We start from the raw sequence: 27,316 nt of genomic DNA, 5'->3' as shown, positions 1-27,316 counted from the left end.
GGGGGAGGGGTTATTCAGACTCTGTTTTCAGGACATACACATACATAAACACAGGAGGTTACAAGTTGAATTGTGTATTTAAGGGAGTATAGAAAGACCTGAGAATTTATATTGATGTTTGGTCCACAAATGTACTTTTTTATTTATTTTTGACATATTGTTTAACACATTGGCTGCCAGCTTTTTTTTTTTCCTACAGTAGGCTGCCAGACTTTTTCAATGAGAAAAAAAAAGTACTTAGGAGCCGAGATACAGAATTTTTAAGTTTTAAGTTACAAGGAAGTGTCTGGGAGTCTAAATCTTCGGAAAATCATATCTCCTTGGTCTTTGGGTTTAAAAAAAAAAAAAAAAAAAAACTTTTATTTTGACTTTTTTGTTGTTGTTGAAAGAACGCAGATCTGCGTCCTTGGCAATTTGCGGGCTTTTGCGCAAATGAACGCAGATCTGCGTCCATGGCAGCCAATGTGTTAATGAACTACACTGAATAAGCATAAATACAGGAGAGCTGCAAGGTAAGAAATCATGTCTATTGTTATATTTACACATTTTGTTACAAATAAAGCTATAAAAGGTAAAGAAATGCTCAGTTGTAATATACCAGGAGAGCTGACTAAACTGCTATGAAGACTGAGACTCACCTCGATGAGGTAGAGCACTTGTGAGGGCGAGGGGCCAAAAAAGCGGGAGTCCAGTGTGGGGCTGAGGCTGTTCTCACCCAGCTTGGCATGATCCAGACACACTGCACGCAGGTTCTCCACTGTAGTATTATCTAAGTACACACACACACACATATATAGACAGTGAGCTTACAAAGTATTTGTGTATGGGTGGTGCTTAGTTTGACTGAGTGCATACGTGCGTACCAGGGGGCATGAGCTTCATGAGTACCCGAGCTCCGTCTCGGAGCAGAGGCATGTTGAGGTTACAGCCCAGGTCAGCCACCTGCCACAGGAAGGAGATGTAGCGCAGGTGCAGCGACATGATCTGCAAAATAAGGCAGCATTACACCGCTGCTGTTCACACACACGCAAACCAGACAAAGCCACACTACTAACTCAGATAAGTGTTTAGACTTACTACACCGGGCAGGCAGCTCTCGACCTCAGGGTTGGGTCCATCGCTGTAGTGGTTGCCGTGGTTACCAGGGGACCCAGTGGAGGAATCAGAGGAGCTGTCCGGGCTGGAGGGCATGTTGGCGCTCACCTGGGTCAGCTTGGCTGTGATCAACTACACACAACCACACACAGGACTACCATCACTTAATGAAACGGCAACAATAAAGTGTCAACTTTCATTAGAGATGGATCAAGTATGTGCATTTGAACAGTTTTCAGTCATATTTAGTCAAATATTTATGAGCAGTGACCAGGAGAAGTCTGTAAACCTCAAACATCACTGTGCTTTCAACAACACTTCACCTATTTCTAGCCATTTCATGTATTTATGTTCAGGTTCAGCTATGATTACACTTCACTCTAAAGTACTCTAAGGCCATATAATACACTACATAGTTGGGGAAAATTAGGACAGTAGAAAAGTACAAAACATTACAACATAATGCCTATCAAGGCACCTTCCTTCACTCAGTCAAAAGGTGTAGAGAACAAGTGTCATTGTATCATTCTCACCGTTTTATCCTTCAAATTGAGCTGCCCAATCAATTTCCTGTCATCGGCTGGATCAACCACCTCCCCACCAATGAAGAGCTCTATCTTGGTGTGCGTGGCGTTGGCCTTGATCCGGGTGAGGATGCCACGTCTCACCGAGCCAATGGTGTCGTTGGTGTGAGACCAGATGTCCAGGTCATCCACCTGACGTCCCTGGTTGGGGAAACGCACAATCAATGTGATGTGCTTCCCCCGGAAAGCCCTGGAAGAGAGAGGGGATAAGAAACAGTGGGATTACAAGCGTTTGTTTGGAGAGGAATAGCATTTATTTACCAACTACAATATATGAACAAGAGTTGTTCTCTTGGTGCTATTGGCAGAAAGGAATAGATATTTGCATGCAAAATGATATGGCTAAACAATAATTGTTTGCAGTATTTTACATAAAGTTGGGGTTGGAAAATATTGTTTTCAAGTAAAATAGCAACTGTCAATGTCTTGCCCTTATACCTGGACATGGGCAGTATTGTCCTCTCCTCATGGTAGTCGCTGTCACACTCGTTGATGTACTCCTTGAGCACGGTGAGCACTCTGACCATGCGGATGGCCTCCTGGCGTGCACAATTGATGCTATCCTTGTCCCCGTCCAGAACACACAGGGTGTCGTAGGACGCCTTCAGACGGTCAAAACACGACTGGATGAAATCCTCATGGATCTCCACCTGCAGAGCAAATGCATCCGTCAAAACAAGAACCCGTTTCATTATGTCAAATGACTGGAGACATCTTTTTTTCCCTCTCATTTTGACCCAGTGAACGCTGTTTAATTAACTCACTGAGTGCCATTAACGTGTTTCACGTGTTTTACCGCTATTGCGCAACGTGCCATTAACGTGTTTGACGTGTTTTTAAAAAAATTGAAAAAATTGCAAAAAAATGTTCAGAACCCAAGATATCATTACCTGAAGATGTGCAGCTCCATCCACTCCTTGTTTAACTTAGAACTAAAAAAGGCTATATCTCTCTTCCTAAGCACTTTTTGTTTTCTGTGAAAAAAACTCTGGCACTTTTCAGAATCAATTCTGAAATAATTCTGGCAATCCTGGCACTCAGTGAGTTAAGACAGAGAAAAACATCCTGGTCAGACATAGAGACAGAAACCCAAGTGGATAACGGAGCAAGAGACAAAAAGGGAAGAAGCTGCTCATCTAATAGACAAATAGTCTTTCCCACCTGATTGACTTGTAGTTTTGGTCCGAGGTTGGTGTAGATCTCCTTCAGCAGGTCTATGGCTCGGCTGGCAATGTCGTCGCTTCCTTGAATTACCACCTGGGGGTGCAGAGGGAATAACAGTTACAGTAGACATTAATAATGGCCCTTTGGATCTCTGCATTAGCGTCGGAGCCAGTCTGTTTGCGTGTGTGTGTCTGTGTGTGTATGTATGTGTGTGGGTCTGAGACACTCGAGTCAGGTGGAGCAATGACTCATCATCCATAGCCTTATTATAAGCCACCCAGGACAGAAAAGAGAAAACAAAGCACCAGGCAGAAGACAACTAATATGTTTCACAATATAGGCCAACAACACAGGCCTTGGCACAGTGAGAGAGCACTGAGACACTGGAAAGCTTAATAGATTATGGAATATATCAGTGAAATTAATGATTCATAGCTAAACTGCACTTCAGGATGTTAAAAGGAGGAGTTCACAATATTCGCAGACCACGCCTTCAATGTAGTGCTAACCACTTGTCATTTTACCCATATTCAACAAGGACTGATGACTGAGACTTTAGGTCCGGGTAGCTCAGTAGGTAGATACTCGCCTTTGGACCACAAGGTTCTGGGTTCGATCCCAAACACTGGCAACTGGCACACTGGTAAGTACAGCTTGGGTAACCAAGACATGCGGTAAGTAGTGTACTGTTTGCTGATGGTAGGTGATGCACTCCACCTGAGCAATCCATCTCCAAGGGGTCTAACGCATTGCAAAGGGGATAGACACCTTCATTCTAGGCCAATACCGACAATAACCGCCACTCCGACCTACTTACTCACTTATACTTACTGATGACTGAGAGCAATTAACATTTATATACAGCAATGGCTAAGAACAAAGTTGCAGGAGATTGAAAAGATTCAAACACATCTGGAGGAGGCCCAGTATAACCACAGTCTTACATGTTTGGCCACAGTACAGCTCATTTGATTCCGTTCTTTATTCAAGAACATGCACAAGAGGGGGAGATAATCTCTCGTTTTGCTTCCAGCAGAGATCATGATAATTCTGACATATTTGAAAAACCTCAATCAGTCACTATGGCACAACAAAAGTCAGGCACAGAGGACAAAACAGCCAACGTTATCGGCCATGTAGGACACCACAGCCACCATTCTATATATAAGTCTCCAACAGTACTATTGGTTATCATCTTAGCCATTATTATATTGATTACTTTTCCAATTAATTGACTAATTGAAAAGCGCATGTACATATATATATATATCAACAAATTCATTAACCACTTCATTCATATTGCACACCAAAGTAATAAAATCAAGTGTAAAGTCTGGCCAAAACCTCATTCACTTGAATGGAGTGTTAAGTTTTTCTGCAGCCAGCAGGAACGACATCGGCCATTAATGAGAACTGCAGGGGAAACGGCTCTTCCTTATTTTAAAAACCAGATGCTTGCCGACTGGTTTCTACACATACAAGGACTGCGACAATGTAGGTCAGAAAAAAACATCAAACGGAAATTCTCAACGAGGATAGCAGCTCTCTTTCTCGCTTACATACAGTATATTACATGCCAAGTAAAACCATTACTTCGAGCAGCTCCTGACATGATGAGGCAGGATGTGATGAACTGATCAAAAATTCAGTCAGAGTAGCAGCATAACTCTAAATTCCTCATCTGTGGTGTTAAAGCACACCTTTTTGTTTCTACAGACCGTAAATGAAGCCGATTTTTCAGCTATTTGAAATCCGTAGTATATACAAAAAAGCAACCGGAAATCAATCCCTAAATTAATGCTATTGGTTGTGTAGCTTGTCAATCAAATCATCCCGCCCCTCCTAGAGCATAACCTACTTTATCGTCAATCTTGAAATAAATGGGACCATAATTTACCAAAACGCATATCATGATGATTGAAAGAAGACTTTAAACTAGCGACTGGAAGCATATAGTATTTATGACAATGTTCATTAAGGTAATAAAAGTCTAAAGTTCGTCAAAAAACCCACACACTTTGCATTGAAATAAATTCTTTCTGACACCAGCAGGGGTAAAACAGCGAAACTACAGGCCATTCATATAAACTGTCACATGAACTCACTTTCTATATGGACTCAATTTCAGTACCCTTGGTTTAAATGTCAGTCCCTTACCCTCCAGAGATAGTCCAGGCCTATTAGTTCCAGGTCATCCATCATGTAGGCCCTGCGTTTGGCCACCAGCTTGCCCTCCCTGCAGTTGACGGCTTTGAAGAACCTCTCAAAGCACTTCATGCCATTCTCCGTCAGCAGAGACGGGTCAAGCTGCAGAACGTTGTTCTCGAAGAAGTCCTTGTTGATATCCGGATCAAGGTCTGGCTCGTCACCCATCAGCTTGGAGTACCTGTTGGGAGCAATATAGGAAAACCTTAAATGTCAGGACAGGGATCGATCGACTAGATCAATTAATTGATGCTTTATGATAGCAAATTCAAGCTAGTGTTTTGGAAAAGATGGTAAGAGTGGACAGTACCATTTGAAGCAAGCCTCACGGTCACAAAGATACACCGCGTTTTCAGCCAGACATTTCCAGATCTGTTTGGCCTGTGGGGCACACAGCCACAACTGACCATCCTTCAGTAGGAACCTGTCAAAACATACCAAGAACACACATCAACTCACAAGATTTAAAATCAGCATTCTTCTGTTACATGACATTTGGAGCACCTTTGACGTAAGACAGAAATTAGTATTTGTGTTAGTAATTTGTAGCATTTCATAAGTTCTGTTAATTTCCAATTTCACTTTGATTTTAGTTCATCTTTAGCCTAGTTTAGTTTATCTTTAACATGGCATTTTCACGTTATAAATACTAACAGCTTATCTAAACTATCCATTATGACAGAATTCTTAACCAACTTTTCTTTTTACAATATAAGAATGATCAGATGAAAACTGGAGGGACAAATAAGAACCCCTTGTTAGGCAGTTAGCAAATATGAAATGTGTGTTGGAATGGTCAAATGGTTGTAGTACTGTGCAGCTGTAATGCTTGTCTAAACCTCCAGCTATGAAAACATAAAATAAAAACGTAATCACAAAAAAAAAGAATGATCAGAAGATGAAAGGTTTCTTTGATGATGGTAGACGTTTCCTTTTTAGTTTTTTTCTTTCATGCACAGGTTTAGCAGATTTATAACCTTGGATAACTGGATGAACATTGAGTGTGAAGAGAGTAAAGATCTTTCTGTACCTCAGGAAGTTTAGGCGTTCCTGTACTTCCTGGACATGGCTGTAGCGGCTCCCAGTCCTCACTGTCTGAGGGTCAAACTCCGCCTGTTCCGCTACGTTAACAACACAGACGCAGACCGTTAGGCTAATCAGGCCACTTGGATGTACTGCAAATCTTAGATATTAGCCATACAACTGTATGCCTGGTGACCTTTGTCATGCCCTGGCGGCCTACCTTTGGAGAATTGCCTCATAGTCTCCATGTAGGCAGAGAGGTTCTCAGCCACTAGGGTGACGAGAGCGTGGTTATGCTGCAGTTGGTTAATCAGGTCGTGACGGTAGAAGACGTGAGGACTCCTCTGGGTTTGGCTGGAGAGAGAGAACAGAATGTTTGATGGTGAAAGAAATAAACATGTAGAGGGGAAGTGAGCATCTGTGATTGGTCACGGCATCTTGCCATTACTTAATATTTTGGATACAGTTTGTGTTATATTTAAACCCGATGGTGATTTCTTGTTTGTCTGAATCTGACAAAGCATGAAGAAAGCAGCTTTGGTATTCCATATTTGTGTGTGAATGTATATGTTGTGTGCAGCATGTCTAGCACAACAAATGGCACAAAGAATTTTAGTCATTATATCATGAAAGGACATTTCCAGTTTTATTCCATGTGATATTCATAAAGTATGTTTGGCCTTAGAGGAGTCCAAGAAACAGGAAAAATAGTCTCATGACTCATCATCACTATCAATATGTCAGAGTCATACAAGGAACAGCAGTACGTTTCAAATGACCAGTGACAGTTTTGTTACAAAATAATGTATTTTTCCTGTTAATTTATTACTGACAATGGCTACATTGTGCTCCTCAGGACATGGCTTATCAGAAGAGTACTAAAACACTGAATATCATATGGGAAAAAGTGAAATATCCTTTAAGCTGCCGAGTTAGCAAAATGTCAGTAAGCGTGCCCGAGTAACATTCCCCAAAACTTTGCCCTCAGTGATTGGAGCTGGAAGGAGCTGGCATCAAGGAAAAGCGGGCTCCATCTCAAAAGACTATATTATACCATGCAGTGTGGTAGATCAAATAATATTGTACAAGGAGTCAGAGTCATCTGAGATTAAGCCCGAAAGAGGATTGCTAAAGCAGATTCATGATAAAAGGTGGCATTAACTAGTTGGGTAAATAAGGTAGACTTTTTATACAATTGAGAAATAGGTATAACGCCTGAATTAGCTCTCAACTTACCCCACTAAGATCGTTTGTATGTTAATTGGCATTTTCTTTCTGAAAAAACAACAAGTATGTATGCTACATATTTTTGCTATATTGACTAGAAAAGCACTAGATCAGTCCAAGACCAAGTCAAAATTATTTGTAACAGCTGTAACACTGATCAGTCAAAGCTGTTAATTGCTGTTATTTTGCATTGGTGTGAATATGGTAAAAGTGGAGAGGTCACCAGACAGACTGTTGACAAAAACACTTATTTATCATGAGTTGACATGCCTCAGCTCCACTCAAAATGTGATTAATGGCAGTGATGTCAGTTGGTCAAATATGTGAAAAATGAAGGCTGAGCTGTATTTTTGTTTTCTTTAGGGATATACAAGCTCTATGTGAAAAAAGAAAAACATGCCATGCTGAGTTACATACAATGGTAGGTATTATCCTGTACAGTATGATATTTTTTCCCTTCACAGTTTATCCATCAGAACCCACCTTTCAATGTCTGCTTAAGCAGTCCCTCTCTCTGCTTATTCAACCACTCGCTTCTACAACTGAATGAAGTAGGTTCCACTTTAGGACATTACCTAAGGTTCTGTGGAGCTTCTCCGAACAGGCTACAGATCTCTCTGATCTGCTTGAGAGCAGGGATCACCCACTTGTCGTTTGTGCGCAACTCCTCTATGAAGCGATCTATCCATTGGATCTTCTGGGTGTCTCTGTCCTATAAGTGTAAAAAAGCAAAAAAAAGCAAAATAAGTAAATACATGACAATTAAGTATTAACAAAAGTGATTTGCGGGGCCTGTCACACATCCCTAACCATCATCCTCTATATTTGAGGATTTGAATGCAGCCCTAGGATGTCAGCTGCCACCCAAATAATATATACACGGATCGGATGTACCTGTGAGCAGCTGTAGTCCAGAATCTTAATGTGGGCACTAAGAGCTTGGTCCATGATGTCTACAGGCACATCATCGCTGTGTGCCAGGTTCCACAGCAGGTTAAGAACCTTGTGGGCCATCACGCCATCCTTATCGTCCTCAGCCAGGCGCCGGATTAGCTCCAGTAGCTTTTCACGCTGCTTTTTGCTGGCGTTGGTCCAGCTTGCCTGCACCAGAACAGAGGCCAGGTCAACAGATGGGATTTGTGTTCTATAGAAGCTATTCTGAGATTACAATGCAAAAGTCCAATGCCCAGATTCTATAATCTACCATTTCATCTAAAACCCTTGGTAATCTATAAATCACTGTTAATTACAGTGTCCCCTCACCTTGAAGCAGTCAAAGAGGTGGTCGAGTTGCTCAGGAGCGAAATCCCAAGCCAGCTTGGCCAAGAGGTCATGGACATTTTTCACAATGGCCTCATGCTTGCCAGCCTGGAGAGGGGACAACAGGATATCTGGGTCAACATCTTAACCATACCACCATAGTGACAGTCTGGATGCACTGGTGTTAAAGCGGAATTTGTCATTTTCTTTCCAACATGGGCCCTTATTTAATTTTGCATAATTTGGGCCACCTAAGAAGGGTAGGTATTATCACACTGACTTTCCCATCAGTGCGAAAAATATTCCTGGAGAGAATTGGAATGTTTTCAGACAAATAGAATAATATTAAGCCTGTATCTGTAAGGAAAAAAAAGTAGTTGTAATTCCCTGTTTGCCTAAACAAGAACAAATGACATGAACGTTGACTGGGATACCGTTTCCGACGCGCTTTTGTTTGAAAATCTGTGTATATAAAACAAATAGGGCTCTCTAGTCATTCAGCTATGGCCCTTTGTAGGCAATAGCTGTGGGTGAAAAATACAACAATTGCCATTTAAGGAGAGGAGATAATTGCGCTACATGAATCATGATGCTTAGGCATATTGTCCAACTGTGTGAGAATGTGTGCCTAAACACGATGTACCTGTGCAGCCCAGATGTTATCAAGGTCCTGCATGGTAAGAGCTTTCTCTTTGATGACGAAGCGAAGGATCTTCTCCAGTTTCTCCACATACTGTGGCTGGTGCAGACTGTCCCTCAGCACAATGGACAAGATGTGGTTCTGTTGGATCCACTCCTGAGACAGGTGAGAGAACATTCAATGAGGGAATACAAGATACATTTTTCCCCAGGTGACACCAATATTTTCATTTGATAACATCAGCAAATATTTCAGCTCTGCACAGTGACATAACCGAGTCATGTCGATTCATGGATGCATCGCAATGCGAACGTGGCCGATCATGAATCAATTTACAAATAAATATTTATTTATGGTATTATTGACGGAGTGAAAAGGCTACTAAACTGAGACCACGGTGGCGTCAGATGGGTGGCTGTGGTGACAGAGGGGGTAAATGTATTTTTTGATTTAGGTTAAAGCTGGGGAGGCAAAACGTTGGGGAAACTCACCGCCATGCGCTCTGCTGTGAGCCACTCCTCCTCCTCAGGGTTATGCCGGTGAGTGTAATAGGACACACTGGAGATCACCTTGTTTACTTCATTTAGTGCATTCATTTTGCCATTAAAAGAGGAAATTTGCAATAACCTGGGGGATGAAAAGATGTGCACAGCAAAAATGTAATCAGCTACTTATAATGGTCAAACATGACGATGTTCATCACTGTGTTTTGATAAAGACTGTAACCTTATACTGAGGTCAGAATACTCACCTAAGAATCATTTTTAACCTAAAAATCTCTAAATTCTTCACAGTCTCTTCCTGGCCTGGGACTCGTGAAGCCAGGTTCTTCAGAGACTTGATTATCATGGACAGTGCGTCGTTTTTGGCTTCGTTCTTGGCCTCTTTCTTCAGCTCCTCATCCGTGAGGCTCTCCAGAAACTGGGGGACCATCTCGATGACTGGGAGGAAGTACTTCTTCACTGTGTGCAATGTGAGGAACTCGTAACACTGGCCAAAAGGCCTGTAAAAAGAGGTAAAACACAGTCAAAGACGAAACTAGTAAGTTACAGTACAGTTGGCCCATAAAGACTACATAGTCTGGTTTCTGGTAGCACATAAACATTGTGTACAATGTTGTCCAAATTGTAATTCACTGAGGCAAACTCACTTGATAAGTGCGGCGATGATCTGGACGTTCAGTGCTTGTCCACTCATGAAGCGATCGTGCAGCATTTGAAACCCGTTTAACGTGCCAAATTTGTTTATTAAGTCCACCAACCAGCCCTGTTAAAAGAAAGAGAGCAGAAGATAAAACAAAAGACATGGTTAACTTGCATCTGTTTTTCCAAAATGCCATCAGAGATTGCCAAAATGTGTTTTGGGTTTGGGGCTCTATGATTTCGGAAATGGTAATCGGAACATAAAAATTAAAAATGTCATACGATAAGACAGAAGTGTGTATAATTTGGAGACTTGCGGGTAGGGCAGAACGAATTCTCAAAATACAATCACGATCTCATGATCTCACGATTCAAACATCTATGCGATCTCATGTCTAAATGTCAACGATTCCATTGACGTCATGCCAATCTAGTTGCCAATGTCAATCATATTTCATCACTTATATCGCTGCCCAAGATATGGCTGCAATCAAAAATATGATTTATATTCCGGTCATACGCCAGTGTGGCTCACCAAAAGATCTACAAGTCCACCGCGTTTTGCATCGCGACACATTGTGAGCATGTAGATATGCTACTTTCGGCGAGCAACGCGGTCATACGACAAAATATAAGCTATAAACGCACGAAATGTCGTAGCCAACTACTGTACTTTAATAGTCGTAGTCAGCTTTTCTGGTTTTAATTATTTAAAATTTGTATTCCATCTCACAGAAGGATTCTCTGTTTTACAAAAGCCCAATGCCAGGCTACAGTTTATATACTCCATTCATAGTCCAATAAGAAGACAGACAGACAACTGGTTTGCAGATGCAGAAAGTGCCCATTTTTCAGAAATCTGTCCCCATGGCAATAACACAGGAGACCCCTCTGGACAATCCAGAAATGCCACTTAATCTTACATAAGCCTAAAAAAAGCATGTTACATGTTGGACTGGCTTAATAAGATTCGTCTGAGATGGATGGCAGACATTTGCAAGCAATTTCGCCTCATATCCACCATCTAAGTTATTAAAGACCTCTTTCAAGCTTTTCTTCCGTTTGCAAAATATTGCCATTAAAGACCAAAAGCAAACAAATCTATCAGTCATGTTCCGCAAAGGTTATCTTTAACTCATTCACTGCCAAGGACGACTTTTTTCTCCAAAGGCTCAGACTGCCAAAGACGACTTTTACAACTTCTTCGTTTTCAGTGGTTTTCCACTAGATGGCACTGTTCTCTAACACATGAGTGACCATTTTCATCCTCAAGTCACACAGATCCAGGAGATCACGTGATCGAAAGATCTCCACCACCATTATTTTCCTGCTTAGCGTATTTGGGGAAACGGCTGTATCTTTTTTTTCTGTAACAAGCAAACGGGGGATCGCAATGACTTTCTTTTTCTTGTGGAAGTACAGTGAAACCCTCCGGGGGATCGATCATACTGGATATAAATATTCTGTGACTAGTTGAAAAGGTAAGGAAAACCAGAAATCCCTGGCAGTGGGTGATTTATTTATTTATTTAATCTGGCAGTGACAGAGTTAATCAAAGCAAATATGAGGCTGAAATTGGACCGCTTTAAACATAACTGTTTAGAATATGCTTATATTTCTTGGATAGTGAACAAATAAATAAAATAATAATAATCTTAAAGTAAATTCAAAGGGACACAGATGGACGCACAGACAAACGGGTACTCTGACAATGGGTAGAACAATATTGTATAAATGGGTGGGGCAAGCATTTGCAACTTGTATCGTTCCCAACTTGCATCGTTCCCGAGTATAATCAAATAATTGGGGGATATGATCGAAATAAACTCAAGTGCTGTGTCCCAAAACCCAAATGACATTTCTGAACAACAGTTATTGCATGACCTTTTGTTTGAATGTGGGTAAAATCAAGTGCCTAGCACTATGTCTATGTGGCGGCATCTCACCTTGGGTGAGCGAGGGTCCGGGGGGCGGGCAAAGAGCTCGTCATCAGCCAGCTGGGCCCCGGCGGGGACGGTCTCGGAGGGCCGCGTGCCATTATAGATGTGGAACTTGCAGTGGGGGTTGGTGGCCATGGCCAACAGCTCCAGTAGAGGGAACCAGTCCTGAGAGAGCTTGGCCACACACAGCTCCACCAGCCGGTGAGTGTTGTTGATGATACACCTCTATGAGAGAGAGGGGGCATTAGCCATGACACCAAATAACCTCCTGATAACATCCCTTTACACACTATGACAAAGTCAGTCAAGACTAAAAGAAGACTCTCTTACACTAAGAGAGCACATAGTTGCCATCCTTAGTCTTTCTATTACAGATTATCGCTGAGCGACCTAGTACAGCCTTCAACAATAATATTCAACTGAAGAACAAAAATACTCTTTACAGCCATGTGTATCCAGTGTTCCCTTTCGCTCTTATGTGTAGGACTAGGACACAGCTCTGGAGGAACCAGATAGGTGAAATCAATATGGCGATGACTCAACATAGCTGTCTGGGGGGCTGGGGAGGCTTCAAACATATAGCTTACTGCATTTTGTTTCCTTCAAAAAATGTTTGGGTGGGTCTACTAATAAGAGGAACTAGAGCAGATATGGTGCACCAAAGAAGTCACAGAGTTCAGTTGTAGGTACAATGTCATGGTTCACTTAAAATAAGATTTGATTAATTAAATCCTATTCAACATAAGCAAAAAAATAAAAATCATGGATAAGATGAGATAAACAAAGTTAACATTTTTGGTGTCCACAGTATGACTCCTTGCTTCACTGCTAAAGTTTTGGCAGGTCAATCTTGGCAGAACTCAGCCAAGCCTAAACTACTTTTAACAAAAAGATCATTGATCACCCATGGCTATGCCGGGCATCCTTCAGCTCTGAGAAAAGCCAAACAGAAAACCCAATTTGCAGACTCCCATGCTGGAGAACTAAATACAATACAACCACTGATATAACAAAGAACAGGGATGAATCATCCCGGACAAAGCAATAAGTCTACTAGCAAATTCAGATTTCCATAATGAACCACCGCTGTATCTTAATTTTTTTTGCCAAGTCATGTTTATGTAAAAAAGGAAAAGAAAAAAAAGACCCAAGCCCCTTTGCTCTTTTATGCTGAGGAAAAATGGTGCTCTGTGGTTATCTATAGGCAGGATCAAAGTCTAAAGACTCCAGTCAGTGCTGTTTTTTTTAACCCCACCTACATAGAATTTGCAACAGTAATTTGAACTTAATTTAACTTTGAAACAATCCTTTCTGCAATATTTATTCAACAGCTGGCTTTAATTATACCATCAAATGACCAGAAATATATGACTGTAAAGCTGATATTCTTGAAATGGAATCATTCTCCAATAAAGATAGAGACTAGTATAGCTCAAAGTACCAGGGCATGGAGTTGAACTGAGAACACTCACATGAATCTCAAACTTCCAGCCACTGACTGCCTCGTCTGTCAGGATCTTAGTGAAGGAGATGGTCAGACCATCCCGGAAAAACCTCTGGCATGCCTCACACTTTACATCCAGTCCTGCAGAAGAAAAAAGAAACCATTCAGAGATGCATTCACTGAGGAGCGCTAACAAAGTTAAATGAGACAGTGATGAGAGCATCTAATAAAAACATGTAAATTACGTCTTAAAAAGTCATATTTGATATTGTTCAGCTTGAGTGGTGTGAAGAAACTTCACAGGTCAACTCAATAAAACATGCCACATGGTAAAAGATTTGTTGAGGTTTACTTTCTTTAGCTCTTGGTCAAACAAATTAATGATGATCAGCATAAAAAAGGGGGTTAGTTTATCAATCCGATTTGAGCTCGGGTCCTCGCAACTCACAAGGAGCATGAAAACTGCCTGAGCTTTTAGTAAAAATGTTATTAACTGTACTTGGGCCATTTTTACATTTATGCCTAATAAAACATTCAATCAATCAGCCACCCAACCTGTACCTTTTTTACAAAGATCTATAGCAGCTTCCAGGAGGACTTCCAGCTCTCCCTTTGGCAGAACTGGAACAACCCAACGGGGTCTGCGATAAAAGCAAAACATCCATGTGAATTCATAGGAAGACTCACAAGCAAAAGACACTTATTTAAGTGCATGTGTGTGTACCTGTTAATCATGTCATCCAGCTTGGCCAGGTCAGTGTGAGGGAAGGCTGGCTCCTCCTCCTCCAGCTGAGGGGGAGCATCCCCTTGGCCCCCCTGATCATCTGGAGGGCTCACTGGAGAGTTCTCATTGGACGAGTTTGGAGACGACGTCTGGAGCAATCAGAACAAGAGAATAAGGCAATATATAAATTTGTTGTATATACTTAGTTCTGTTCCATTGCATAGTCCCAGCTCTACACACCACAGCTCTTTGCCTTTCCATTAGGACAAAGTACCTGCTACTAGTTTCTTCCAGTCTTTTTTAATACTCCCGACCGACGTCCAGGTTCTAAACGAGCTGAGGCCGATATTATAACACATGCCTGCCAAGGACATATTTACGTCCTTTCAAATACAACAACCAACGAATGATGCTTTCACTGCCTGATGACGTCAGACCCGGAATTGACATCATTAAAAAAAAGAAAAGCTCACTTAGTTCATGTTTACTTCCTGAGGGGAAAACGCTTCATCTCCGTTTCGTCTTGCTTTATGGCAAAAACAAGCTTCAAATGCTTGAAATGGCCACAGCTATGCAATGGATTACGACGAGCGGATATATATTTTTACTACGACAGCCCCAGCGTGTAATGAGCCGATCTCCGTGGGGACGGTGGTCACGAAGAATATTCCATGAATTTTCAAAAGGTAAAGTAAAATCGCTCGTTTTGCTAGCAAGGGGGTGAAAAACTATGTTTTAATTCTGGTAGTCAATGTGTTAAAAGGCGACGTGTGTAAACACTGCTTGACTACACATTGATGCATTGTAAACCTTTTGATTGTTCCTGACAGACCAACCAGCAGGCCCGCCTCTCCCTGGTTATTTATGCCGAGTTTGCAAATCATTTAAAAAATATCAAATATTGGGGGAAAAAACATGTTATGCTGAGTCACTATACTTCACCTGAGATGTTCCTTTTTACTTAGGCCAAGTTGAAATCAATACGAGGCAACTGAAAAACACGTTTTTTTCCAATGGTATTGGATGGAGAAGATTTATTTTTCAACCAATCAACAGCAACCAATGAGAGCGAAAAGGGGCGGGACCACGGGCGGGACTTGACAAAGGGTCTATTGGTCAGAATCCTCACTAGCGTCCTGACAAACAGATGCATATCCATGGACGGAATCCATGGAAGCTTACAAGTCACAAATACTGTGCAACACCAATTGTTTTATATTGTATTGTCATAACGGAGCACGGAGCTTTATTTGCGCTATGGCATACCGTTTCATATTCAGGTCAATTAACTTTACGATTACCTCTTGACCTCAGCATAGCGTCTCGTTTGGTGAGATCTCACATAAAGTGCTGGCATGTTGGCGCAACAGCATCCAGCGATATCTCTGCTCCGTCGCGTCAACGAGTGAACTATCTCCACGCTACTATAGCACCAGCGCTACTGTCATGTCACATGAGAAGGCATGTTTGTTTTTTGGCAGATGGCAGGGGAGGAGCGCCCTTTTTGTTTCACTTTATCATCCCGTTTTGATCGCACCACAACAAGTTTGCACTAGCACAAATGCTCCCAATTATATTTTGAGGTGACACATTACATTTCAGGCGCATATGCGACCAAAATAAGTCCTGTATTTCATCTTTTGTGTGTTTAAAAACAGCAACGGCCATTAAATGGAGCCATAAAATTCTTCCTCATGCTTCTATCGTTATTCAGGCTGCTGTGTTAATATTTGTTTCATCCCCACTCTCCCTAGAGAAGCTCTGGAGTGCACAAAGCCAAACATGTGTGGTCTACCATGCTTGTGTTAGTTAAGTATAAATGTGGTGGTCTGTGGGCCATGTTGGGGTGTTGTCAACAAAGAAGACGGTGTGAGGTACAGTATGTGTGAGAGGATGTGCATTTAAGTGCCAGTCCTCGATTCCTATGGTTGAGTTTACTGATCTTCTATGAGCAACGATGGTGTCATCAGCAGCTGTGCACGCGCTAGCAAAAGAGACACACAGAGAGTGAGCTGCATAACTTGGGAAATGTGGGGGTGTGTGGAGAAGGCTCCTTCTGCTTGCCTGACCTATATAGGCAGCCTGCCTCTCACGTCTCGGCACTGCTCATCTCTAACTGATGGGGGCCGTGCACATGCGCACGCACAAAGGATGTGCGCCGCATGAACACATACACACGTCCTATCTATCACTCAGGAGCCTCTGTTCGTTGATGCCTTGACTTCTCACCCTTTTCCACTCCCTCCCTCTTTATTCCTTTCCTTGGGCATTTGTGCGTTTAGGTATGAGCACTAGTAGCTGTTGGAGGAATAATTCAAAACCTGTGCTGCAGTGTCTACAGTCTTAGGGAGCAAGACAGACGCACACCATTCCTTCTCCTCCCTTTGCAGGTTAATTAAATTACATGTCTGTAGTGCTGCTGAGGTGCTGATGGCATTGTTCTGTGGCCGTTGGTGCAGTAACACGTAGTGATACACACAGCCATGTGAAAATCCAGATGGTGAGAAAAGAGCTGGACAAGAGTAGCGACTGGCAGAGAGGAAAAAAGGATAAAAAATCCCCCAAAAAATATGAGAAACAAAGGTGGGGCAGATCTACACAAAGGGAGATGAGAGGGTAGAGATGAAAAGAGAAATGGCTTCTCGGAAAACAGAAAGGAGTTCTTAAGGATAGTATACAGTAAGTGATGGACAGGTGACTAAAAGGTGAGTAAGGTAATGCTGATGTTGGGAGTGTTGATTGTCGAGATGACACTGACCTGGTTCTGTGGCAGTGGGGGCTGGCTCTGGGCATCGGGCGCCTGGCCCTGGCCCTGGCCCTGACTGTCATTGCCTCCCACTGGAGAGCCACGCGTGGTGGCCGTCATGCTCGCCACGGGGCAGATTTTGGCAATCTTGGCCTCTTAGGGAACGCTGGCCAGAAGGGAAATCACAGCCGCCTCAGCCGCAGAGCGGAGGGATGGGAGCCTGAACGCGAGAGAGAGGGACACAAGCACCTGGAGATCTGGATCGGCCGCTGAGACCATTGCATAACCTGGAGCAGGGAAGAAGGGCAAAGGTCAGTGCACAGGCTGGTTTATGCGAAATTCACAAGCCAAGTAAACAAACAGATGGTCAGAAATGTCTGACAGTCTTCAAAGCTGGGATGTGGGATCCAAATCAATTGTAATTCTGACAGCTGGCCTGGGATTTGGTTATTTGCCATCTTCCCTCCCCAACTACAAAAGTGGGAATGATAGGGGTTACAAAGGTGACCACATAGCCAGGCTAAAAAAACCTGTTCCACTTACTCCAGATAGCTGACTCTGGGTCTATTCCCATCAGATCAGCTGGGAACTTCCCAAGAACAACTTGGCTAAATGTGAGTATGACGATCAGTGAAAGGGTACCGTCACTTTTCCATGTAATCAACATCATTAGGCACAAAAACACTAGCTTGTTAAAAGCAGATTGATGCTTTTAACATTGAAGCTAGTGTTTTTGTGCCTAATGATGCCTCTTCTATGTTAACCAAAAGTGAAGCACAACCCATTTTTTGTTATAGCCTTACTGATACAGTAGTAATCCTAGCTAAATGTTGTCATCCCTTCGTTTCAGGGCAGAAGCTGCGAGCAGTGAGCTCCAGACCAGATTTGAGCAGTGATTGGCGTACAGAATACCCTCAAAACAAGATCTAATGGTGGTCTGACATGCAGTTAAAAGATGTTCTTTCCAGAGACACACAAAATGTCACTTTTTGACCACAAAGGGTAACCCAGAATCTTCCATAACCTGTAAAGTTATGTTTTTTGTTTACATTTCGATGATAACTACAACCAACCGTGAAGGGCAAGGTACGTCAAAAGGTTTTGTTTCAGTTATATTGCCAGCATATAAATACAGTAAGTGTGTGTATGCGTGTGTGTATATGTATCACACACACTCCCTCTCATATATATATATATACACATATACATATACATACATACATGCATACACACACACATATATATATATATACACACACACACACGTATATACATACATATTTACACATATATATACACACACACACACACACACACATATATATACACATATACATACACACACACACACACACACACACACACACACACATATATTTAATAAAATTCACAATCTCAACTTTCCACATCCCCCAGTCAGTTTACCTTTGCAAATGGGGTCAAAGAACATCCTCACTTGAGGATCCAGTCAAACAAGGTGAGGATGGGGAACCAGAGGTTTCAAATAGAGTGTTACTGTATTTTTGTGGGACATAATGAAATATTGCAGAACAATTGTCCTTCAAGCCTAACCCCACCCCCATCACAGGGTTTTCCATAGACACGTGTCCGCAAGGAAACAGCCAATATAATGCAAGCTATCCATCTGGGGGTATGGGATGTACAGTTCCTGACCTTCAGATGGAAGCATGCATTCTGCCATCACTACCAACTGGGTCGCCCGCTTTAGCTTGACCTAAGTTTTGAATCAATTAAAGTGACGTTGTGTGATTAAACGTGTGTACAACGCTGCGGTGGAAAGGTTCTCTACCGAGCAAGTGGTGTTGTCTGTCTGCGGTGAGTCTCTGCGTTTACAGCAAAGGAGCGGCATACCCAATTTATGCTTTGTTGTGTCCTGTGGCAAACAGCCGATATACAAGCCCAAAATGTGTCGCATGATTTGCATCCATGATGCGTTGTGCGATTGTAGATTGGCTCGCATTGGAAGTGCTACATCGACGTACAACGAGATATAAACAGAGTTTAACTTGAAGCTGATGTCTCTCTGATCTCACGACACCAGCTGCTATTAAAGGTCACAGGTGCCCAGAATCTTGCGAGAACTCGAGGCAGATTATATATTTCGAACCTTAATTTGATAGTCCTTTTATTTTTTCATATTTGAATATATTTGAATATGTCATTAAACAACCCCAAACGAAATACTAAACATACTACTATTGATATTTAGCACATTTTAATCACACTAAAAATGGGTGCCTTCTGTCTGGTAGAATAATTATTTGAGGGCCTAGTAATGAGTTGCGTTTAAGCCAAAATATGTTTCATTTGACAAACTCATTTAAATCAAAAGCAATACAGTTCTGTTCGTAATTTACTGTTGTCAAGTTATTTAATAGTCGATGTTTTAATATGAACAATTGAAGACAATTTAATTTAAAAACGTTTTTTTTTTGTTATAGAAAGAAAATCGGAAACAAATCTGTGTTGGTAAGTCACACTGAGAAAACTAGGAATGTTATAATTGGTACATCTCTATCAAATATCAAACATATCTTTACCCTTATGCTGGAAATGTTAAACGGTTATGTATTTCAGAACTAGCTTCATTATTAACACATTGAGTGCCAGCGGTTTTTAAAATAGGGTACAGCCAGTGCCAGCGTTTTTTACTGTTTATTGGTGATCTTTTTAGAGCTGCAGAAGCCACGAGGACCCGGATGAAAAAAGCGGTGTCTGGGGGCGATGGCCAAGGGTCCAGTCTAAAGACTGGAACAATAACATTTCTACCGCGATCCGCCATTGCAGAGAGATCGCCCGCCGAAAAGGGTTCGCTTTGACCACTGTAAAAACCTTTTTCTCAAGATCCCATCATTGGGGCGGAAGCACGTCAGTTGTTTTGGGATGACGTCACATCTGTCCATTGCCTTTTAAAAGGGTCCTAGGATGGATCATTCCTAAGTGCGTATAGACATTTTTGGCACCCATTGTGTTAAGCATCAAATTTAAACCTCAGCAATACAGTTACTGTAGGAGTTTATCCACTATTGGTGTGCAGACCAGTGTTATTGAATTGCAGATTGGCTCAAACTACAGCTTAACTCGCTGGGTGCATTAGGCTAAGTGGTTCTTTAATGTTGTCAATGAATTTTATATATGTTCTCTAAATATGCTTATTCACTGTGCCACTCCTGTATAAAATGCAAAAGTTTCGATCACCTCAGAAAAAAAGCCAAATAATCAAATAGGCATTTGTTTTCCAAAATTAGCAAATATTACAAATCTACGCCATTGAATTCTTGCCTAAAATGTTCTAAGAAGTACATTTTGTGTTACAAATGTACTTTTTCACACAACAACCGTTATTGTAAGATGGCTTTCCTCTGCCTTCACTGTTAAGGCAGTGTTGTTTGTTGCAGAGTCGTCACCTCAGCTTGATGAATCGCACCGCTTGCTCCACCCATGTGTTCCCAGAGATAATATTTGTAAAACCTTATAGAGATTAAAACCAAAACAAGTACCGTTGAAAATACTGAAAGGCAATGTAACATATTAGGTTCATTTTTCCCCTTGAAAATAATAACTGTGAAATGTGAAAACAATTTGTTTGCTAATAAATTAATTATGGAAATATTTCCAAAATTGCCTTTTTCAAACTATTGAAACCAAACTGAAAATGTGGCCCAAAAAACAAGGTATAGACAGAACGGTGGGCTAAATGAAACGTTGCACCCCTATTGTGAATTTGCACATATGCTATATTGTTTATGTTCAGCCTCAGGGACAGCACGGCACTAACTTGCATTTACAGACCATTCCAGCGCAGCAGTCAATAGGCAGCTAGCTACTGAGACTATTGGGTTTTTTTTAAGCTTTTAGAGAAAATGAAGTTGTCTTACAAGGAAGTGAGCAATTTTGTTAACTGCACCACTAAGCAAAACCTTCTCAAACCCAAACCATGTACCCAAGCTCAGAATAGCTGCCCATTTTTGCCATCCATGGTTCAAGCACTCTCAAGGTGTTGTAATTGAGTACAGACCGACAGAACACTAGACCTGGGCATCACACAGACTACCAAGCCCGGCAAAATCAGGGACCCACCTATAATAGTACATAATACTATCTGTGCTGCTATGTGATTGGTATATAATTTGTCATAAACTTCCATTAAAAGGTAGCTACATTCTCGTGTTGTACAATTACAAATAAATCAAACAACCAGGAAGGACGCATGATTTACTATTAGCCTAGTCTGGGAGGCATTGCGTCGGAGCTTGGACAGCAGGGGCGCGGCCACTGCGTTGTGATTCAAATCAACAGCCAATGAAGAAAAGGGGGCGGGATCCACATGCAGTGGGTGTTGCTTGTAAATAGGAGCGACGGGAAGCAATTTCCCCTTGAGAAATTGCGGCCGCCATTGTTGTGTACTGCTGTTTGCCTCTCTTCGGACTTTTTAGACGAGTTGCACAGCTCTCAGACCGGTAAGAGGCGTGTCCGCTCAGATTCTGAGCTTAAGTTACATCCCGCCCACAAATACCAGGGCTCTGGCCCAGAAGTTCCTCGCCACTCCCGTTTGTATGCGAGAGCTGGCGAAAACTTCTGGGAACTCAGATTACTATTGGCCCAACACACATTAGCCAGAAATTCAAATTCTATGTCACAAGAGGGTAATCAATAAATTGATTTGCAGCGTATCATTATGTTCCACTGTCACCGGCAATTAGCAACAAAATGATCATTTTGGTCTTTTAATCACTAAAGTCAAAACTCCCCGTTTAGGATGTATACAATGTAAAATACTATAATATTGTTTACCATTATGATTCTGGGAATCTGTAGTCAATTAAAAAAGAAATGCACCTAGTAAAAAGATAATTTGTGCAGTGCTGTCATAAATTTGCAAACTCATTTCACATCCAATTAATTTGAACTTGAATCAAATTATGAACAAAAACCCTTCTATTAAGAATGTAATGTTGCTGCTATGTACTGCATTTATAAGACATGAATATATGAACAGGTGGGCACTTCCATGAATACATGGTAATATATTCAAAATACAACTCATCTAGAAAATAGCGATATGACTTTTAGTGTGGTCCCCAGATGTAATGGGAGGTTGAGGGTGGGGGGCAGTGAAGTAATCATAATGAGCTTACAACCAAAAAACTTTGTCCTAGGCAGTCCAGTGACCACGACCAGCAAACTACAGGACACCACAAAGTGAAAACGCCATGACTTTGTGAGTTTCAGGCAAGATGGGGGTTTTCCTGCAATAACCATGGAATTGGTTGGCAGGGAAGTGGAACAGTCATTTGTCATCTTTTAATTTTTTTTCTTACACACAAGCCCATGCACTTAAGGATCGGCTGGCAATGCAGATTAACTTTAGTTAATGTCAGTATCCATCTCAATCTTGTTTGTAAAGTAGCCTTTGACCCAAAAAATAAATACGAAAGAAACATTGCTTAAACCAACCATGGTCTCGCCCCACATAGCAAGCTCAAAGGTTCAATGAAGTTGACAATCATAATATGCAAGCTGACCCCTTATAAAGTCAAGCCCCAGAGGACACATAAGGCCATGAGCAGCCATAATGATGAGCATTGTTTACTCTTCCTCTCACTGTGCACAGCTAAAAGCCTCACTGTTGTCAGTCCTCTGCCCAGAAATACCCGTTTCTTCCCCACTGTTCTAGCATATCAATAAATGGCTGGAAATAGGCCTACACAACAGAAGTGAGCAACCATGTTTCATAGACTAGACAGACATACAACAAATGCAGAGTGTAAATAAAATAAAAACTTCAGAATGTAAGGATGAAAGGTTTCACATTTGATTAAGACCTAACAAATTATGACTGTCAAAATATAAACATCGTTAAAAACCACAGCAGCTGCACGGCTGGTTTTCTACAGGGCAATAGTTGGTTGGGAAAGGCTGAGCTGTGTGAATTGAAACTAGTATGGAATACAATGATTGTATTATTGATGGATAAATAAATAGCTAGTTTGTGTTAGCCATAAGATTATTGATCTCGAGGGGAAAAGCAGGTGTCATAGCAGCACCACAGTTGGCATAAATCACAGGACAGGCACATGTAAGAGTAGAGCGTATGGTTGGTTGGGGGGGTAGTTTCAAACCCGTCATAATATTTAATACAATACAAACGGCATGCATTTCCCCCTTATTAGGTTATTTACAATAGGGTCCCACACAAGTCAGGAGCTATGGTTTCAGTTTCAGTCTGTAACAGCTGCAAAGCATCAACAATTAGCAACATTACCATTGCTATTGCCATTGCTGCAATGTGAAGTTTAAAATGGATTAAACGGGTCGTCTCGTCTATGATGCATATTCATATGGCAGTTGTATATCAAAGGACAGTCTTGTTTCCATCGTGTATTACATTTTTGACTTTGAGCAGAGATATAATAGATGAGAAAAGTACAACATGGTTCAACCGGTTGTTCAACCATCAAGTTGTTAAAAAAAGCAAGTCTGGAGAAAGAAAACAGACAAATAACACTGACATATGCACCCATGGATCTGATGTTTTCATCTATGAAATAAACACTAAAGAGAACTTTTGAAAGGAAAACATCAGGTCTGTCACTAACTTGTCAACAAGGTTGACAAACACACCTGTTGCAACAGGTACTGCATTTTGTTTCACAATATAAATGCTGTTCAGTTATTTAGTGCTACATCCTACATTTTGTCAAAGTAATTAAGACTCAAGACGTCAACTAGGGCCCAAGAAATGCAGTTTGAATTTGCAGTGCAGCCTGGTACTGCAGGAACTTGGTAGATCAGCTGCATCCAGCCCCATGCTATTTGTTTTTAATAAAAAAGCACCCGTTTAAACAGTATACTGCTGTATTTTTGAGGGACTTTGACATGTTGAAAACATGAAAACCATCCAACTCTAGTAGAGAGATACAGTTAAGAATAAGATTCAAGAATAAAAAAGTAGTAATATAAAAATGAGTAAAAATAAGGAGGCGTTTTAAATTAAAAACATATAAAATGGAAGACTTCACGTATGTCCTGGCCATCTGACTGATCGTTAGCAATAGCAAAATGTATTAACTATTAATAAATATATCAAGCATAAGATCATGTACAATCTACTACTAGTTACATGGGCATACATCTCTAATCTGAGAATGGAGTTGTCATTGATATCCTGTGGTGAGAGCAACAGTAAATAGTTTGTTGTTGTCATGTGTATTACTAAAACAATTAGTTTACATTTACAGTGTTGCAGGTATCCAATGATAGCTGAGATCAGCAACCATGAACCAAGTCAATACATGACATGACATAAAACCTATCTCAGGCATACCATCTCAGGTAGGAAAACTGGACAACGTGGGTTATTATACAAAAAGCAAGCTATTACAACGATGAGCTGAGATACTGGGCTAGCCAATAAACAATCTGCTACTTAGCCACTTGATGGGTTATATGAGGGGGCAGGTTATTAAACCCAAAGGAAACCATGTATTTAATTCATCAACAATGTGCAATTAACAGGACATGACCTATATCAGCACCAATGATAAGTAAGGTTGCTGTTAGAACGAACCGGCATGTGAAGGGGATAAAATGGAATAAAACCCCTGTGAGCCTAGCTTAAAATCAGCCATCTACATTATGTTAGCTTACAATGCCTTCTGACTAGATAACTGACCTAAAGAGCATAACGTTAAGAGTCTAAGAAAGAAAAACGTAATATTACATAATAAGATTGCTAAACTAGCAGCTGGCATTTGAGTTAGTTAACGCCTGCTCTTGGATGCGGTAGCCGATGTTGTGCTGTGGATTTATACTTAGTTGCGCGCCGGTGCCGCGCGCCTAAAATAGCAGATCTACAAGCCCACAACGCGTCGCGATCAGACCCGCTGTGAGCTTGTAGGTCGGCTATTTTGGGTTTGCAAGGCGATCCGCCCAGACAGACGGCAGAGGAGAGAAGGCCTCGTCCGAAGCCTGTTCCATTGACACAGACACACAGGCCACGGTCTGACAGGCCTGACATTACACTTGGTTCAAATGCTGCACAATGCTCAATGGCTAACGAGTTGACGGACACACACTTATTGCTTATTGACCGTGAACACCTTATATATTTATATATATGCGTCAACTATTGAGCTTATGTCATTGTTAACCAACTGTGGCGTTGTTAACAACACCATTTTATAACGAGCAACGACCCTGGTTGGGTTGGAACCGTCGGGCTTTCAATTGATATACTTCTTCGCGTGAGCCTCGACCAAATCGACATGTTTTCCACTGAAACAAAGTGTCGACGCGACATTTTTCATTGGAAAATACGTCATTTTTGTCGAGCGACACGGTTGCGCGACGAAGTATAAGTTATAAGCCTTAACGTTAGCTAAGATTAGCGTTAGCTTGCTAGCGAAACAAAACGTCATAACTGAATCAAGCAAATGATTTCACCATTATTGGCGTAACATTAACTAGCTCATGCTGCACCTTAAATGAAATAGTGTGCCGTCATATGACAACTGCTAGCTATCACCAATGCGGTTCAATTCAACGTAAACCACTACTTGATGCCGTTTTGTCAAGTGTGTTATCAAACCAGTTAGCCACACAGCTAACGTCAAATAACCATTGCTATTGACAGACAGGAGGCTTCGTCTACTTCCCGAAATGGAATTGAAAAGTGTTCGCCTGTGCGGCAGCAATATTTTTTTGTAATATAAAACAAATAAAGACACAATCATGAAATCCATAATATTTCAATGATTGGGACAAAAGAGCACAACTTCTATTAAACCTTTCACGGACACAATGCAAACCAACACTGACTGCAATATTGCGTGAGACAATTAAAACAGAGACAACTTGTAAACATGGAATTGTCAGTTTGTAGACAGCGCCGGGGTCCATTTACCTGCTAACAGCTATATAGCTAACACTAGTCTGGCTAGTTCAGATTGTCATCGGGGAAGCTAGCCAGCTAACCTGAGTCTTACTGGTTGCGATGTTAAAACAGCACATTATTACAGTTTCATATCATCGATACTGTCATGCTATCGTACATAAAATTGCAACGTATGTTACCTAATGGAGGAAATGCTGTCATCGACTGGCTGATAACAGTCAGGTCAGTTGCCGTAGCGTTTTGCCCTGCATCCACTACCAGCTGACGCTAATATTAGAGCTGTGTGTGAGGGAGCTAGCAACACTAGCCTGCCTGCTACCGAGGTTAGGACAAAGATACCAAGGATGATGCGGTGACATCACAAACAATCGGAAGTGTGTAGCCGGGCCCTTGCGGAATTTGTTTTTAGTTAAGGACTTCCGCATGTCGGTGACATACAAAACGAATCCTTGGTATTCGTATTCTAGCTTCGAGGCTAGTTAGGGCTAATTTATATTTCGCCGCGCGAGCATATCACTCGGTGGAAAATGACGTAATATTTCACATTAGAAAAGTGTCGACGCTCGTCACGTCGACACTTTTCTTCTGTGAATTATTACGGCGTCGTATCTGCTGGGTGACATGGCCGTGCGACGACAGGGCTATCGCGCTAGTAAAGCTAACAACTCACCATGAATTTGATAGGACTTCCCCCTCTTTATTCACGGGCTATATGTCCAGCCTTGAGCGATGATGGTTTCGTCGTGATATTACATAAACGTGGCCTATATCATCGACTGTTTCCTTCTTCTGAGACGCGAACGGGTTGCTGGAACAATATGATTCCGACTGTGTTTCTTTTTTCCTCCGCTTTTTGGGTGTTTTTCCTGCGTCACCCGGCGCGCTAGCATAAGCAAGGCAAGCCCCCCCCCGACTCTATCTAGTCCGATCTTTGCTGGGGCTTCTTGTCACTTGTCCCAGCAGTCAGTCAGTCGGTCACACAACTTGAATCACTTCAACATGGCGGAAGCGCAGTGTGATACAAATAGTTAACAAACCAGACGGTCTCTCGGATCTCCAACCGTCAACACTAGTCTGTCAGTGAGCCAGTTTGCACTGCAACCGAAAACAGCCCTGCAAATGGAACACGAGCTGAGTGGATTGGACAAAAAAAATCCTACAATTACGATCGCTTGACTCCGGGTCCAGCAAGGATTTTCGTCTCC

At 41.6% G+C, this 27,316-nt stretch overlaps 1 protein-coding gene across 5 annotated transcripts in view; it reads right to left on the bottom strand.

The window, feature by feature from the left end:
- Window positions 1-27,316, bottom strand: part of usp9 (ubiquitin specific peptidase 9) — a 42,904-nt gene extending 15,588 nt beyond the window's left edge. Inside the window, exons 1-24 of one of the 5 annotated variants that reach the window (XM_084084795.1) lie at window positions 26,782-27,316; window positions 17,207-17,481; window positions 14,449-14,597; window positions 14,286-14,365; window positions 13,753-13,865; window positions 12,287-12,505; window positions 10,349-10,464; window positions 9,950-10,201; window positions 9,690-9,825; window positions 9,202-9,354; window positions 8,562-8,666; window positions 8,193-8,399; window positions 7,874-8,010; window positions 7,308-7,346; window positions 6,292-6,425; window positions 6,079-6,169; window positions 5,359-5,472; window positions 5,001-5,229; window positions 2,841-2,936; window positions 2,118-2,329; window positions 1,629-1,869; window positions 1,078-1,227; window positions 864-984; window positions 639-769 (exon numbers count right to left, since the gene is read on the bottom strand). In XM_084084795.1, coding sequence (XP_083940921.1) covers window positions 639-769; window positions 864-984; window positions 1,078-1,227; window positions 1,629-1,869; window positions 2,118-2,329; window positions 2,841-2,936; window positions 5,001-5,229; window positions 5,359-5,472; window positions 6,079-6,169; window positions 6,292-6,425; window positions 7,308-7,346; window positions 7,874-8,010; window positions 8,193-8,399; window positions 8,562-8,666; window positions 9,202-9,354; window positions 9,690-9,825; window positions 9,950-10,201; window positions 10,349-10,464; window positions 12,287-12,505; window positions 13,753-13,865; window positions 14,286-14,365; window positions 14,449-14,597; window positions 17,207-17,314 — 3,333 coding nt within the window. In that variant the 5' untranslated portion in view covers window positions 17,315-17,481; window positions 26,782-27,316. Of the gene's footprint in view, window positions 1-638; window positions 770-863; window positions 985-1,077; window positions 1,228-1,628; window positions 1,870-2,117; window positions 2,330-2,840; window positions 2,937-5,000; window positions 5,230-5,358; window positions 5,473-6,078; window positions 6,170-6,291; window positions 6,426-7,307; window positions 7,347-7,873; window positions 8,011-8,192; window positions 8,400-8,561; window positions 8,667-9,201; window positions 9,355-9,689; window positions 9,826-9,949; window positions 10,202-10,348; window positions 10,465-12,286; window positions 12,506-13,752; window positions 13,866-14,285; window positions 14,366-14,448; window positions 14,598-17,206; window positions 17,482-26,290; window positions 26,411-26,781 lie in introns of those variants that run through there. The other 4 variants (XM_084084792.1, XM_084084793.1, XM_084084796.1 and 1 more) reach the window with 4 other exon arrangements.

The sequence above is a fragment of the Gymnoscopelus microlampas genome (genome assembly GCF_963454915.1).
Source record: "Gymnoscopelus microlampas genome assembly, chromosome: 17".
Lineage (NCBI taxonomy): Eukaryota > Metazoa > Chordata > Actinopteri > Myctophiformes > Myctophidae > Gymnoscopelus > Gymnoscopelus microlampas.
Note: the sequence above shows the minus strand (reverse complement) of the source record. Positions and strands in the feature narration are given on the sequence as shown.